The sequence below is a fragment of the Globicephala melas genome, chromosome 8 (genome assembly GCF_963455315.2).
Source record: "Globicephala melas chromosome 8, mGloMel1.2, whole genome shotgun sequence".
Taxonomy (NCBI): Eukaryota; Metazoa; Chordata; class Mammalia; order Artiodactyla; family Delphinidae; genus Globicephala; species Globicephala melas.
The window spans coordinates 24,453,759-24,469,566 of record NC_083321.1 but is presented as its reverse complement, the minus strand read 5'-3'; the positions used below and the strand labels follow the sequence as shown (position 1 = coordinate 24,469,566).

At 47.3% G+C, this 15,808-nt stretch overlaps 1 protein-coding gene across 3 annotated transcripts in view; it reads right to left on the bottom strand.

The window, feature by feature from the left end:
- Nucleotides 1-837: 837 nt before the first annotated feature.
- The window catches only part of LMO2 (LIM domain only 2), a 29,281-nt gene continuing 14,310 nt past the window's right edge, over nucleotides 838-15,808 (bottom strand). Inside the window, exons 1-4 of one of the 3 annotated variants that reach the window (XM_030864759.3) lie at nucleotides 11,158-11,515; nucleotides 10,811-11,036; nucleotides 6,490-6,705; nucleotides 838-1,855 (exon numbers count right to left, since the gene is read on the bottom strand). In XM_030864759.3, coding sequence (XP_030720619.1) covers nucleotides 1,636-1,855; nucleotides 6,490-6,705; nucleotides 10,811-11,036; nucleotides 11,158-11,164 — 669 coding nt within the window. In that variant the 5' untranslated portion in view covers nucleotides 11,165-11,515 and the 3' untranslated portion in view covers nucleotides 838-1,635. Of the gene's footprint in view, nucleotides 1,856-6,489; nucleotides 6,706-10,810; nucleotides 11,037-11,157; nucleotides 11,516-11,846; nucleotides 12,105-15,808 lie in introns of those variants that run through there. The other 2 variants (XM_030864758.3, XM_060303365.2) reach the window with 2 other exon arrangements.

Sequence of the window (15,808 nt, the reverse complement as noted above, 5' to 3'; positions counted from 1 at the left end):
TTTTAAATAGGCCACCCTAAGCAGTCAAACTTCCCAACCACTTTTAGTATTTTACAGACCAAGAGAGCCATCACTTAATTATTTCTCCAGAAGAAGAAAAAACCAAGCAAACCCTAGTGATGAACTTTTTAAAGGAATATCACAGTTAATTAATTGTAGCACTAGATGCATGTTTCTGATGTCTTGATAATTAAACACATTAAGACTTCTTGGTACTTGCCAATATTTTTACGTAACAATTGAAATACATCTCCCGTTCGTCTTTCATTGGGACGTTCTTGAACTAGTGAGCTGAGAGGTGATGACCAGCAGGTGGCGCTCTGAGTCAGTTCATGGCTGCCTGGATGCGGTGAAAGGCAACCGCACAGACAAGGTGCCTGCTTTAAATCCTCAAGGTAAGGCTCTCTTAACCACTTGTCATAAAATACCCTGAGACACACGTCTTGGAAAATCGAAGTGTCAAGCTCAGCATCTTTGCCACATTTCAAACTAGGTAATTACCTTCTCTCCCAAGGGAATCTGTTTTATGTATTTGTGTCCTTCCTAGGTTACAGGTTTCCCAAAGGCAAAGATCTTGCCTTCTGTTCACTCTATACAATGCTGAAGTGAAATGCAGGTTTTACAATAGCAATCTAATTATTCTACATCCCTCTGAGCTACATGATGACCCGTTAGATACTAATTGCTAGTAATATAGAAACGTGCCTGCCTCATATAAACCCTAGCCATAAACTTGTTTTTATTTGACCGGAAAGTAAATTGCTTATTTACTTCTCCTTTACAATATAAAAAGCCATTTTTTTCCTGCCATCCCAAATTGTAAGTCATTACCAGGTAAACAACACTGCGTATTTTAGTCAGTCATTTTTATTGTCCTCGGAGTTTTTTTAAACTACACACAACAAATACTTTGATATAATCTAAGATAATAAAATAGGTGAACAACTTTTTTTTTTTTTTAGATTTACATTTGTATAGAAACAATCTGTGGAACTCCTCACTTCAAAACTAAGGTGTCTAAAAACAGTGGTTCATCAGCATTGCTTTAAAGAATTGTTTGGTTAAAAGTTGCAGTTTTCATTCTCAACTGAAATGTTGTCTCCATGCAGTGTCCCTTGGGTCCAAAGCTTAAGGCCTTGGGAAGGTGGCCAAGAATAAAAGGATGGCCACTCTTCTCTCTGTCCTTCCCTTGTGTGGAGGACAGTGGTTGGAACAGGGTTCTCATAAAAGCCAGGAAGAAAAGAAATCAATTGCACATCTCTAGTTTTCAAGGGTTAAAGACATAACAAGTCTGGGCAGAACAAGTCCCCATCTGTAGATGGGAAGTTCCATCATGACGGCACAGAAGCCCCAACACTCTCTCCCTCGCTAATCATGTCAGTTACTACCCATAGGCTGTGGCCATTGTCCATAAGTTCTCCCTCAAGGCCAGTCATTTTGTCACGTTTAAGTTTTGCCCCCTTGTATTATGTCACTTGGATGCTGTGTATTGGTTCTTGGTGTCCAATTAGGGTCTTTCATCCCCTAAGAAATGTCTCAGCCCACCCTCAAATCCCCCAAATGCCTAAGAGTGAAGACCCCACGGAGACAGTGACTTCAGTGAAACACCTCTCCAGAGATGCTGGGGCATCTGGCCTATATCATCCCATTGACCTTAGTCCACTCATAGATGTCCTGTTCACACACTATATCGGAGTTGATGAGGAGGTATCTGTCACCCACACAGAAATGCTTCTGACAGGCGGCACATTTGAAACATTCCAGGTGATACACTTTGTCCCTCACCCGCATCGTCATCTCGTAGGCACGGATCCGCCTGTCACAGGATGCGCAGAGGCCGTCCTGGCCAAAGAGCCTGGGGAGAAAACGGAGAGAAGAGCTAAAGAGACAGTGGCACAGATAATACTGGAAGAAAGGGCCTGAGGATGGGTTCCATGCTGTAGGCTGGATTCCCAAGACGTCCCAGCAAGGAAGAGCTGGGTCCAGACCGATGGCTGACTCGTTCGCAGTGTTTCCTAGAAGGAAGTGGGTCCTCTGGGATGAGACCGTATCTGTGGCATTTGTGTTTGGCATAACTCGTCCCTTTTCTGAGCTCTCTCCCTGCCTGCAGCCACCACCCTCCACGCCTCCAGGTTGCCCTGGGCCCCACCTCTGTGGAAAAGACTCTCAGCTGAAGCGATTTCAGAGGTTAGGCATGGATTGTGTGTCTCTTCCCAGGGGAACTTTCATTTTAGAAGAGGGGCCAGGAGTAAACCCCAGGGGCCCCTTTGAGAGGAAACTGACCAGGAATGCAATGAAATGGGCATCTTTCTGAGGCTCCCAAATTCTATCACATCAACAACCACTAATTCCACCCATAGGGAGGGTTGGTCTTGAATTCCTTCAAAGGTACCAAGGCCATCTCCGCATGGTTGTTTGCTGGGACCCCAGCTTCTGGGAGACAGAGGGAGCTCAACCGAAAACACGCGGTATAGTTAATCGTGCCTCGGACATCTGGAGGATGGGCAGCATTTCTCCACATAGAATGGAAGATCTTAATTCGAGATCCTTGCTGCGCCAATGGCATGAGTCTCTGGAGAAACTCCTCTTCTGACATTGAAATCAAGACTCTCCTAAGTCTCAGCTGACAGGTTACTTATATTAAGCAACATGTGGGAGATGCCACATGCCAAAGTGGGAGATGCAATATGGTGGAGCGTAGTGCAGTGGTTCTCAAAGTGTGGTCCTGGGACCAGCCGTATTTGCATCACCCGGGAACTTGTTAGAAATGTTCGCTCAGACCCTCCTGATTGAGATGCTCTGCAGGTGAGGCCCAGCCATCTGTGTGGTCCTGAGCACGGCCAGGTGATTCTGATGCAGGCTGAAGTTTGAGAATCAGCCCGCAAGAGTGGGATAACACAAGCACTGGAATCAGAAGACTTGGGTTCAGCCAGGACTAGCCCTGAGTGCCTGAGTGACCCTGGTGAGACCTCTGATTCCTCTGAGCTTGGCAGTGATCATAGCGTGCCCCTCACCCGGCTGTTAAAGGATGGACGCAGCATGTCAAAGCACCAGCGTTCAAGGGCAAAGCCAGCGCTGGCTGGGTTTTAACACATCTTGGGGGTATTCCAACAGGGCCAGTCTTGCTGCCAGAAGTCATTTTCCCACATGCCTGATTACATGGCATGTCAGCAGGTCCTTTTCACGGAAAACCTTCAGGGCGGTTTTAGGTGAATGCCTGTTCTTCTCGGAAGTTCTTATTAACTTCAGAAGAGCAGAGAGTCAACTGGTACGTTCTGAGAGGTTCTAGGGGAGATGAGGGCAGTTGACAAATTTTGAAACACATGAACAAAATTAATGGAACCAGGAAGACGTGGTCTGTGGGTAGAGAACTCATGGTTACAGCCAGGCCAGCTAATTTCCCTCCGAATCCCGCTTTCCATTTGAAGAGCTCTGAGTGTTTTCAAGGCACCACCTGGGAGCAAGCTCATTACTGGGGGAGATCATTTTATCCCAAGGCAGCAGATGGTGGAGCTGTAGGGAACTGCCACCCTGGAGGTCACAGAGTGGAAAGACAGTTCTGATTTCCTGATTGTTCAGTAAGTTGAGTTTGGGCCCAAGTGACTTACAAAACAGTGTGTGTGGAACGAAGCCAACCACCTGGGGTGTGTGACCCTTACGGAAGGAGAGCGTTTATTAAAGGGAAGTTGGGGGTAAATTACAACACACGTCAGGCAGCTAACGAAGGGAAGGATGAAGGACTTGTATTTGGGAGACAAGTTCAGGTCCCAGCATCACCTCTAACTAGCCGGGTGCCCCAGAGCCAATGACATCCTCTGCCCTGGCTTCTGTGTCTTAAGGTATAATGCAGGAGAACTGGAAGAGAAGGCCTCTGCAGGCCCTTACAAGCTCTGGTTTGCTGGGACTTCACTAATAGTGAAAATAGCCAGGACTTGACATCTAACTCAGGCGTTCACCTCTGGCACCAAGAACTGGTGCCTTAGGCTGGATATCCCGGAAATAGACCCTGAGACCAGGATTTGTTAAGGATGTGTCATCAGGGGAAACAGGTAAGGTGGCAAGGGAAGCCGGACAGGAGGGGTGCAAGGCAAGCAAAGTTGCACACTCGGGCCAAGTCCGAGGGGAGCTTCAGCCTGACTGCACGGGGACTCTGGGGTGTAAGTTATGTCTCCAAGCGGCCCTGGCTCCCGGCAAGATTGCAGGACTTTGGTCTCCGGCAGTGCCAGCCACTGGGCCAGGTCTGTTGGGCATGGGGGGGTGGGCAGTGGGCACACTTCTGGCTTTAACAGACACAGGTGCTGGCTGTTGAAAGTAAAACACTTAGGGGTGGGGAGGCACTGCACACAAAAACTGGTAAAAAAGCGATCCGAGGGGATCTGGGCTGGGCACTGATACTAACAGCTACTCTTCGGTTCCCAAGAAAACAACATAATAGCACAGGGTTTATTTAGGTTCTGCATGGGGGTCTCATGAATATTTGAGGCTAAATGTCTGAAACGGACAGTAACAGGCAAGTCAAACATTGGAAACCCTCAGGGGGAGAAGTTCTCCTGGGGCACGGGTGGGTGGGCAGGGGGAGAAGGACTGAATCCCATCATAGAACTCATTTCCTCACTCCTCCAACTTGCCTTTTGCAAAGACACTGCCAGATATGTCAAGAATGCAGGCAAACAAGTCCATGGCTAAAGGGCCATGCCTGCAGCAAGAAATGATTTTTCTCCTCTGTCAAGAGATGTCATGTCTGAAGCTCCCTCCTGCCCATTTTAATAACAATAATATAAATATGAAAGGATGGCTGGAAACGCTTGCACTAACACAGAGTTAATTAACATGTTGCCTAGGAATGTAACAGGGAGAAGAATTATTTCATGTCACGAAGACACAGGTTAATTAACACTGGGTTCTCCCAGACTGTTTTTTTCCTCTCCTTTTTAAAAATGCAAGAGATTAACAAGCCCAGGCAGCACGGGGTTTATTCTTGAATGTTATATAAAAACTGCAGAAATAGGGAGAAGCCCGGGCTCTTTTGACCTTACTCTATCTGTACCTCATTTAATAAGATTCAAATGATTTGACAGGGATGTAGTCAGGGGGCCCAATGGGAATCATTTACCCGTCTGCTTTCTGCACTGTCTTGGCAAACTGATAGCGAGCAGAACCAGGTCTCTATTTATCCCAGTTCTGTTTTCTTGTTACTTAATAAAAAATTGACCAAAATTAAAATCATGATCCTTGGAAACCTGACTTCTTTTCTCTGAACCACCAAATTTGCAAGGACTTTATCAGGAAATTTGGGGGTGGGAAGCTTACTCTGTCAGTCTCTGGGTGAACAGATAAGCTTCCTTCACCATGGAATTGCCTGCATTTTTTTTTTTTTTTTAATGTAAAATGCTCTGAGGGCAGGTTTGGGAGGAAGAGCTGGCCTGGCAGCCAAGGGCGCTGGAGTCTAAACAAGCTTCCCTGGTTTGGTGGTCCTAATGTATTAGGGCTCCATGCTCCACAGACCCTCTGCCACAGGAAGGTGGCAAAAATCTGACAGCTACACAGTTAAGCAGATTTGACAGCAGAGGGCACAGAGTTACCTCTGCAGCAGCTAATATGAAACTGGAGATGCTAGAACATTCTGGGCAAAGGCACTCATCTGAGTGCTGGAAAATTCACATAGCCAAACTTATGACCCAGAGCACCCAAGATGGCCTCAGTGCCTGTCTCACTGGGTGTTCCAGAGTTCCTATTTTGCCTTTCCATTCTTCCCTTTCTTTGTTCATTAGATCGGAAAAGACTCTAATGATCAATGTCATGAGCAGCTAACATCTATTTGATCCTCATACTCATGCAGCAAGCCAAGCCCTTCACATGTATCACCCCATGTAATTCCCACCCCTTCTTGGAAGTAGGTATCGCTGTTATCCCCATTTTACAGATGAGGAAGTCGAGGCTTAGGAAGGTTACATAACTTGTCCAAGGTCACAGAGCTAGAAAGCAGTGGTGCCGGGGCTCAAACCTACAGCTGACTTCAGGGCCTTCCTGCTGTGACCGTCAAATCCTTGGAATGCAATGGCGAGATCATGCTTTCTATTTTTAATTTTCTCATCACATAATATTGGAATCTTACAAAGGACTATTTAGAACCTATAGGTATATTTTGAAGCATTAAATGAGCTCCTAGGAGCCCCCACTCAAACTTAGAAACTACAAAGCTCGCGGTTCCTTTGGCACATCCTGTGCCTTCTCCCCAACCTTCTCCCCTTTTCTGCCCCACAGAGGGAACCGCTATTCTGAATTTTGTGTTCATCACTATCTCGCCTTTAAAATATTAGAATTTGACCATGTAGGAATGTATCCCTGAGAACATGCTTCTCGAACAGGAAGAAAGGCCGACTGCTTCCCTGCATCGGGCAGCTGAGACCCAGCCTGACCTCGCTGGGGCAAGAGGCAGGCACTGGGGGAGACAGACCCACAGCCCCAGGAGGGCAGCGAGGAGAGTACCTGAGATAGTCTCTGCGGCAGAGCTTCCTGCCCAGCTTGTAGTAGAGGCGCCGGCCCACCTCGCCCAGCCGGCACCCGCAGAGGTCACAGCTGAGGCAGTCCTCGTGCCAGTACTGGTCGATGGCCTTCAGGAAGTAGCGGTCCCCGATGTTCTGCTGGCAGCCTCCACATGTCAGCAGGGATGGGGGGATCTGCAGCACCTCATCCACTGGCTCCCTGGAAAGAAGGCCAAGCATTAGGGATGACCTCATCTTGGGGAGACAAGCACGGGAGAGGGGTCAGGAGTCATGCTGTGCCCAAAAGGAAACCTCATTCAATTGCCTGTAGGTGACATAGGAGAAAGGAGGGGATAGCATATACCCAGGGCAGACTGCAGAGAGACCCTGCCAGCCTTGGGTTAGGACAGGAGAGAGCTAGACCCTACATCCTAGATCCCGGAAGAAGCAAGTGCGGGGCACCAAGAGGCACCAAGGCAACTGCAGGTGGTACTGCACCCCTACCCACTGTCCAGCCCCACTTTCTCGGCACCTGTGGTCTCTCTTCTTTATCTCCCTCCTACTCCATCTCCACACCTCTCCTCTTTCCTCCTCACATACCCAGGACCCAAGGGCACTGCCCAAACCCAGAGAAGGCACCCAGGACTATAAGAGTTGCTTGCTGCCAGGACAGTGACTTCCTAGAGGACTAAGAATCTGCAAATTCCCTTTTGAATCTCCGTGCCATCCTGCCTCAAACCTTTCCCAAGTGCACAAAAGCAGAGGTGAGGAAGGAAGAAAGAAGAAAAGGACCCCAAGTTATTTTAGGTTGCTTTCTCTTTCCAAGATAAAAATTCCACCAGGATATAATAGAAATTCTCATTTTTATTATCTTTTAATAGAAATTCCGCATCCCATCCTTCTTACTGAATGAATCCTTGGAGAAAAATCTCAGGTGTTAATTAAGGCCACTGTTAAACTTAGAAAGGACGTCAAACAGAACTTTCTGCACGTGAACATTTTTACAGCAGCAAAACTGATTCGGATGAAGTTGATTTAGGAAAGAAAATGGGGAGAGGGGCAATAATTATTTTCGAGAGAGTGGAAGGCAATTAAACAGACCCTGAAATCTCCATCCAGGCAATTGTTAGGAGCGAGCCTGTGATGTGTGTTCTTTCACTACAATGTCATACAGTGTCTCCAGTTCACTTTGCTTCACTGGAATCTGAATACTTCTGTTTTACATTTTAAAAGAAATAACGTTATTTGCCAAAAGAAAATAAAGGGAGTGGGAGAAATGATTCTCTCACCAGATGGGACACAGGAAAAACAGTATACCTGTTGATCTGTGACAATTAACAAGTGCTTTCTTGAACCTCACTCAAACACAAATCTATTTTTCAAAATTCTATTATGTTTTGAAAAATGGAACTGCCTCCAACTGTGAAATTCCCAAAGGGAGTTTCCCCCTCGGTACTTTGAGGGTATAAATCTGTGTCTCCTATTTCCAGCTGACGCTAACTTACCAGGTGACCTTGTGTCCTGATTGGCCTGTGCCCACAGCACTCAGCGTCCTTTACACCTAGGGATGACAAGGCTCAGGGAACCAGTGTTGATAACACACTCTGACAGCTTCGGGTGACTCTGTCTGTAATGTGCATACCTCCCTGTGAATATTTAGGGCTCCTGAAACCGAGCCCACACTTTGTAGATCAAGTATGAGGGTCCTTTGTGAGATGATCTCCTTTTAGAACAGGGAAAGGTAAAACCCAAACCAGTTTCCTCCTAAAAACTCAAGACTTTGAATAGTTTTAAGAATTCACTGAAGCCTGGCTTGCTTTTCTTTGTTTCCATGGGTTATACATAAAGACTTCCATTCTCCCTCCTGAAAAATAAAACACCAGCATTTTCACATGCATCACCTCAGAATCGCATCTCTTCCCTTTCCACAGCCCATGGTCTTACTTTAGGCTTTCAGAAACACTCATGGAACCTCAACACTGCTGGATGCCCTGATGCTGAGGCTGCCAACCAACTGTGAAAGAAGAGAATTTGCACTTAGCTGGTGCAAAACTGCCTGGAATTAAAATGAACTGCTCTTGTTACTCACAGGGAGGCGGTAGGGGCCACTGGTGGTCCAGTAGAGGAAATCTCTGTGTGAATTCTGGCTGTCTTTCTGTCTAAATGTTTCATTTGCATATGCCTTGGCAAATTTCTGTGTGTGATTTGGAGATGCTGATCAGACTGACCTCAGCTGCACTGACCCAAGTATGTACACAATGAAGCTTCTGGTAGAATAGTGGTTCGCAGTAGAAATGGTAAGCAAAAGAGCTATTGTGATGGCCTGAGATGAGATAGGAAAGGATAGGATAAGATATTGGCTCTATCTTTCTATAATTAATGATAATATCACATTATCTTTGGTGGATGTTCCAAGCCAATAACTGAGTGGGATTTACTCCCTAATATTTTATATTCTCCTAGAGCCTATCTGAATATTATACCTAAACACACTTCGGCCTGGATTTCTGGGATAATTTCTCAACAATTTCCAAGAGCGATAGGGAAAAAATGTGCTGCAGTAATTTCTCAGTGAGCTGGTCCACCTCCAATGAGAGCTTGTCTGCATTGGGCAAATAGTGAAGCAAAGGATGGAGAAGAGCACCCTTCAGTAGGTGCTTTGCTGTGTTATGAGGTAAAGATGTTTCAATTTTCCAATCTCAGTGAAAAAGCACAAACTTTGAAAAGAGAAACACTTCCTTCAGGGAACTGAAACCTCCAGATTTATCTTCTAATAAAAGGCTTAGTGATTGAGTTCTACTGATCGAAAAGGCATTAGAAGCCTTTCAAAGGTAATTCATCCAATTCACTCTCTTATTGTATTACTATGGTCTTGCCCAGGCTCTGAAAACTGAGGGCTAAATTGTAATTCTTGGTTTGTTAAAAAAAAAAAAAAAAAAAAAAAGAGCAAACCACCCCTTTAAACCCAGTGTTTTCGTAGATATATACTTTTAAAAAGGAATGTTATCTTTCTCCTGAGAATTTAAGGAAGCTGGGTTTTTGTTAGAACAAACCAGACTCCTTATAGAACTGGCATCTGAACCTTCAAGATTGAATAGGGCTGTTTATATTCTCACTAGATCATGGTACTTCCTGTGTTTTATGAGAACACGCTGAGCTTTTATGCTCGTAACTGAGGGTAAAACCCAGGTATATAAACACCATAGGAGACTGAAATTGGGAGAAGGAGGTACTTCAATCAGGAAAGCACAATTCTTTTAAAGCAGAAAAAGAAAAGAAAACAAAACAAAACAAATGCCTCTTAAAAGCACAAATGGACAAGTCATTAACCAGCTCCTTTGGTCTGTGTAACAAATCCCTTCAAAGGATTAGATGGGGACTTCAAAGGAATAAATGTTCTCAAAACCAGACAGCTAATGAATCTTAAAAGGGCATTTGCGCTGACGGCTAAATGATATCTTAAAACAACCCTTTCTCCGCGTCTTAACACTAAGGAATGGGCTGGAGGTAAACATTGGGAAGAGGGGTTACTTCAAACCAGTCAGAGCCTCAGAAAACAAATGCAGTTCATTAGAGCTCCGGTTCCCAGACTCCAAACCCTTTGAGACTGTGATAAAAACCGTGAGACTCCGCTCCCCAGAAAAAATTCACCTATACGCAAAATGGTGCACTAACTTTCAAGGTTCAAAGGTCCCCATCGGTGGACCCCGAGGGGAGAGGCGGGGACGTGTATCCAGATTAACTCCGTGTTTAGCTGCTCTAAAGTCTCTGGAGGCCTGAGTGAGCTCCGAGGTGAATTCTCGCACCTCCTCACCCGCCGGTCCCTGGCGCTGCGGGCAGCCGCTCCACCTGCGGACCGGGAAGGGGGCCGTCGGGGACTCGGGAGGCCTCCACTTGTAATGTCCCCCTTTCCAGGACCAAATGGACAAAGAGAAAGGGGACCGAGAAGGAACGAGAGGGGAGAAAGGAGCAGAATCGAGTCCTGAGGGCTCTCGGGACTGCACCTGCGCGCCTCCGACCTCCCCCTCTGCCTGCTCCGGTGTAAACTTTCTGGCCCGCAGTGGCTTTGGGGAGAGTCCCAGGTAGCCGGGAGGGGCCCGCAGCGGCGCCGGGTCGATCCCCTCTTCCTGCCGCCCGCCGCCCAGCCGCTCTCCCAGTGTCCCCGGAGTCACCCGATAGGATGCGGGAGCCCCGCGCAAGGCAGAGGGAACCAAGGGCACGCTGCGGGCGCGCACCTGGAGCCTTCTCGCCGGCCGCCCGCGCCACCCTGCCGCCCCGGGGCGCGAGGCCGTGGACATCGTGGGTGGCAGGGGCGCCGCACTTACTCAGACGGGTCCAGGCTCTTCCTCTCGATGGCCGAGGACATTGGGGAGGGAGGTGGTGTGCCAGGCGGCGGGGGCGCTCCCTTTGTGGCGCGGGGCTGGCCGGCTGCCGGGGCTCGGACCCCCTCGGATGCTCGGGCGCCGCCGCCTCCGCTCCTGCGCCTCCTCTTGCTCCGGCGCTCTGGCGGCGAGCTCGCCCCTCCGCGCTCAAGGACAGTCACCGCGCTCCCTTCAAACGCCAAAGAGAGAGAGCGAATCACCGGGCTGCCGCGCGCCGCGCCTGAGGCGGGGACAGGGGCGCGCAGCCTGCCCCGGGCGGCTGCAGCTGCCGCTGCTGCTCAGGACTTAACCTTCCATCCCGGTCCCGCCGCCGCCGCCGCCGCCGCCGCCGCCCGGTCCGGCTCGGCTCGCGCGCTGTCGCCGGCTCCGCGCCGCCCGCGGGAATGGGGCGCGACCGTCCGGCCGCCCCTCGCCCCTCGCCCCTTCGGCCCGGGTCGCGGCGCGCAGCTAGCCGCCGAGGGCAGGGAGGGGGCGGCGGCCTGGGGGCCGGGAGGGGACTGCGCCTCTTTCCCCCGGCTCCCTCCTCTCTCGGGAAGGTCTATTTTCGCTCAGCTTCCCTCTGTCTCTGGTTTCATTTCCTTTTTCCTGATCACGATTCAAATACAATAGAAGGAAATCACATTTAAAGAGACAGCTGCCCGGTACCCACCCCCCCTTCTTTTTTTTTTTTTTAACGGGGCTCCTGGGGATTAGCGATACAAACAGCAGCCGCCGCCGCAGCAGCAGCCGCCGCAGCAGCAGCCGCCGCCGCAGCAACCTCCGCAGCAGGACTGAGTTGGCGTCTTAAAGGGGCCAGCGTCGGGGACGGGGAGAGTCTCTCAGTGAACACCTCTCCTTGGAGAGGCGGCTGGGTTGCCTCTAAATCATTCTTTAGGGATTCCCCTCTTCGGCGTTGCCCTTTTGGTAAACTAAGATTGAAAGTAACCAGCGGGCCGCTCGAGGAAGAAAGAAAAGACAAGAATGCGAAATAAGCACATACAGAGATGCACGCGTTCCGAGTGGCGTTCGCGCCCGTTCGAGGTTCCAGGTCCGCGGACACGGAGCGCGGAGATGCCCCAGACAGCGCGGCTCTGCTGGCTGCGGACTTGTGACTGCGTCCGCGCTCCAGACAGGCGACGGGAACTGTGCGAGCAGAGGCCGCACGGGCTGGGTACGCCTGAGCAGTGCCAGGGGCTGCTAATCCCAGAGGGAGCGTGGTTGGGAGGGACCAAGCTGATCTCAGTCTCCTCTCCATCTGCTGGTGGCAGAATTCCCTCCCTCAGCATCTTTCAAAAATCGGACTCCTGCGGTTAAACTGGCCCCTGTAAAGTGCCAATAGTACTCTGCACAGAGAAGAGTGCCTCTCCAATGAGGGAGAGACTATTTTGCCCTGGGTCAGGGAAAGCGAGAGAAGCCAGACTTGATTTTCGAGTTCAGGTTTCCCCTCCAACCTCAAGGGCAAATTCTAGGAAGAGGGAGGAATGCAGAAGGGGAGAGGAGGAGGCTAATAATCTGCCCTTGTGTAGAGCAAAACTTTAGGTCCCTTGGGCCTCATCAGAATTCCTTGAAAATAACTGCATTCAGAAATGATTACTAAAGGCCTACTTGTGCATGACACCAGTCACAAGTCTTGTAGAGAAGAAACTACCAAGTACTTTCAGGATCCATAGTTTTATATGAGCAGTCTGGATCATGGTCATGGGTATTGTATTCTCATTTTAAAGATGGCACTGAAGGACCTGGATGAGTTCACCCTCAAGGGTGGTGGCTGAAATCAGAAGTGCATCCCTGTAGGCATCGTTTTCCCTGTTCAGAGCTTATCCTCACTAACTTCTCACACGTAAAACCAGAATTTACTATTGCTTGCATGCTCTTGTCCTTTCCTTACCTCCATGTCCAAAGCTTGGGTCCCTATGGGTATAATTAAAATCTCTCCCAATCTCCACCCCTCCGATGTGTGTGTGTGTGTGTGTGTGTGTGTGTGTGTGTGAGAAAGGAAGCCTTAAGAGCAGCTTTGAGTCCAACTCAAGGCCTTCTTGAGTCTCTAAAAAGGCCTTCTCTGCTCCTTGTTTTTAATTTAAAAAGGGAAAATGCCTAGAATTTTTAGGTCAGCCTAAATTATGTGATAACCATGTAACCTACTACTCTGCAATTGGAAATGAAAATAAACATATATATAGGCTGTGAGGAGCAGTTCACCTATTTACAACCAGTCAACATGGTGATTAAATGCTAGGACTTGGGCATCCGACTGCCTGGGTTTGATTTAAGCTCTTAGTTATAAGCTAGCGGGGCCTATCTAGGAAAGTTACTTAACCTCAGGAGGCAGTATTGGTAGTGGCTCTGGAGTCAGACAGCCTGCACCGCAACCCACCATTTCCCACCTGTGAACCTGGGCGAACAGCAGGAATTTAAATGCCCAAGATCCTCATCTGTCAATGGGGGTGCCAGAATCTATTGATCAGTTGTTGTGAGGATGAGTGATTGCATGCAGTGTGGCCCTTAGACGTGTAATGAGCTGGGGGAGATACAGACATGAGATTACATACATGGATAGCATTTGGTGTGTGTTAAGCTCTCATAAATTGTAGCTTCTGTGTTACAGCAGACTATCGTTGGGAGAATTTAAAAAGAGTTTGAAATTAAATTTAAAGGTGAGCTGGGGGTTAAAAATAAGAATTTCCTGCCCAAATTAAAAAAACTGTCCCATTTTTTAAAAACAAACAGAGGAGGGTCACTTCACTTCACCTCCTTGTGCTCGTATAGAAAACATATATGGATTTTCCACTTTAATGTTCACTGCCTTGGTGATTACATGATATGTTTGCATCTGCTTGCTTTTATTAAATCTGATAAGTTGCTTCCTACCTTGCTATATAGTTTTGCATGGGGCTTAAGTTAGTTGTTATATTAAATATATCCTTGGGTTCCGGAGGTAACCTCTAAACGGCCAACTTTGGGGCATGAAGTTTCCTTTTAATAATATGCTTCTGTTTTGACCCGAATGTGTAAAGAAAGAGCGATTACTGCCGATGACTTTGGGTCAGTTTCTTATCTCTCACCACTCTTTGGGGAGAACTTCCTTAGAGAAAGTGAATATTTGAAATGGTATCTTAAGATTTCAATTTCACACACAGTAGTTGTAAGAAATAACTGCCTACCGGTAGGATTTCATTTCTATTCAACAGGCAATTAAATTGCTCAAATTTAAGTTTAACATTTAGAATCGAGTCTCAAAATGTGTTTTCATTATGACTAATTTTAAAGCAATCATGACCTTATTGTATCCTTCCATAGCAACCTTATGCCTTATGCAGAAGAGGGACTCAGTACCTATGAGGCAATTTGAACATGTAAAATGGTTCTTGAGAGTTGGGGAAATCTATACTTGATCCCTATCCAGTGGGATTGTCATTTAATTCCTTTTGCCCTCCCCCAACTCCTTGCAGATCTTAAATACCCTAAAATTTAGAAAATTTCCAAGTTTTCCGTCCTGAATGTGAATGTCAGAGGAAGACTGAATGAGTTGGCATGATGAATCTGACCCTAGGTGGATTACTTTCTTCCTGTTGGCATTTTCTATTCTTTTTTTGCTTATTACATCTACAATTGTTTTCTCCGGAAGAGCAGTTTAAGTGACTAAGGCTACATTTCTTTGTTAAAATGGACTTCCAATAGAAAGGAAAATGCAAATGTCATTGGGAAAATGTCAAGAATGACAATTTACCTCTTTTATTTTTTTCCAACCATTAGAAGCCAACTTGCGTCATATACCTGTTAGTTGTGACATTCACATACAGGAACAAAAATAAAGGTTTATTTTATTATGGCTTCAGCTCCCATGCAAACTTCTTTAAACTACTCAATTGTCACAAGTATCTGGCTCCCAAACACATTTCAGAATATTTCAGGGCATGTTGATGGGTATGTTTTCAGAACGTTAGACCTATTAGTGACCTTAGTGATAAATAAACCAGATTTCCTATATAGTAGAAAAGAGCTCCAAAAATCTAAAAAAAAAATCTTTATCAACTGAGCTTAGGAGATGAGCATAGGTGTCAGAAGGCATAGCTCAGCTGTTTACAAGCTGTGTGACTTGGGGGAAGTTACTTTACCTCTCTGAACCTCAGTTTCTATATTTGTAAAATGGAGGCAATAGTAACACTCAGCAGGGCTGGGACTAGGGTGAGGCCATAGGGATGCCTGCTTACTTCACAGGAATTTTAAGAGGATTTAATAGGATAAAGTGTGTAAAAATACTTTGTACAGTGATGGTGCATAATATATGCTCAGAAATGATACCTGCTGTTCTTACCCTATCTTTCAGAAGTCATCACCACCGTATTAGGTAGCAACAATCTCCCAGCTAGTCAGGACATCTGGCAAAGAATGCTGCGACTGGGGTGCTGTAGAAAGAGCTGAAGTGTGCCTAAGACATCAGCAGGCTTCAGGCTTGGGGAGCCCCCATATTTTAACCGAAATGCAGGATTGTGCCCATTTAGGTCCTGGGTAGGCTGCTGACAGCTTCACTGCTTCCCTACAACATTGCCTGTTTCAGCCACATCCCTGATTTTATTCATCTGCTTTTCCCCTTGCCAACAACTTCTAAATCACCTTTTACAACTAAGACAAGAGGCAAAATCAAGTGCTAAAGTAACTGCCCCCAAATGTCACAGCTCCACAGCTAGGTCTTAGCAGAGTTAACCTCACAGCATGTCCTAGTAGAAGGAGCCTCTGGAATGTGATTTCCCAGCTTGCTCCTTGGAGCAGTAGGGGTTCTGAAGTGCTTCCCTAGTGGGCTCCACCGCGCCTGCTCCAACTGTAGCAGCTCTGCACTTATTGACATGTTGCTCAGCCTCTCTGGACTTTAGCTTCTGCATCTGTAAAGTGGGCATATTCAGAGTACCTATCTCATGGAGCTGCTATAACAATTCTGTGAAATGAAACATATAAGGTGCTTGG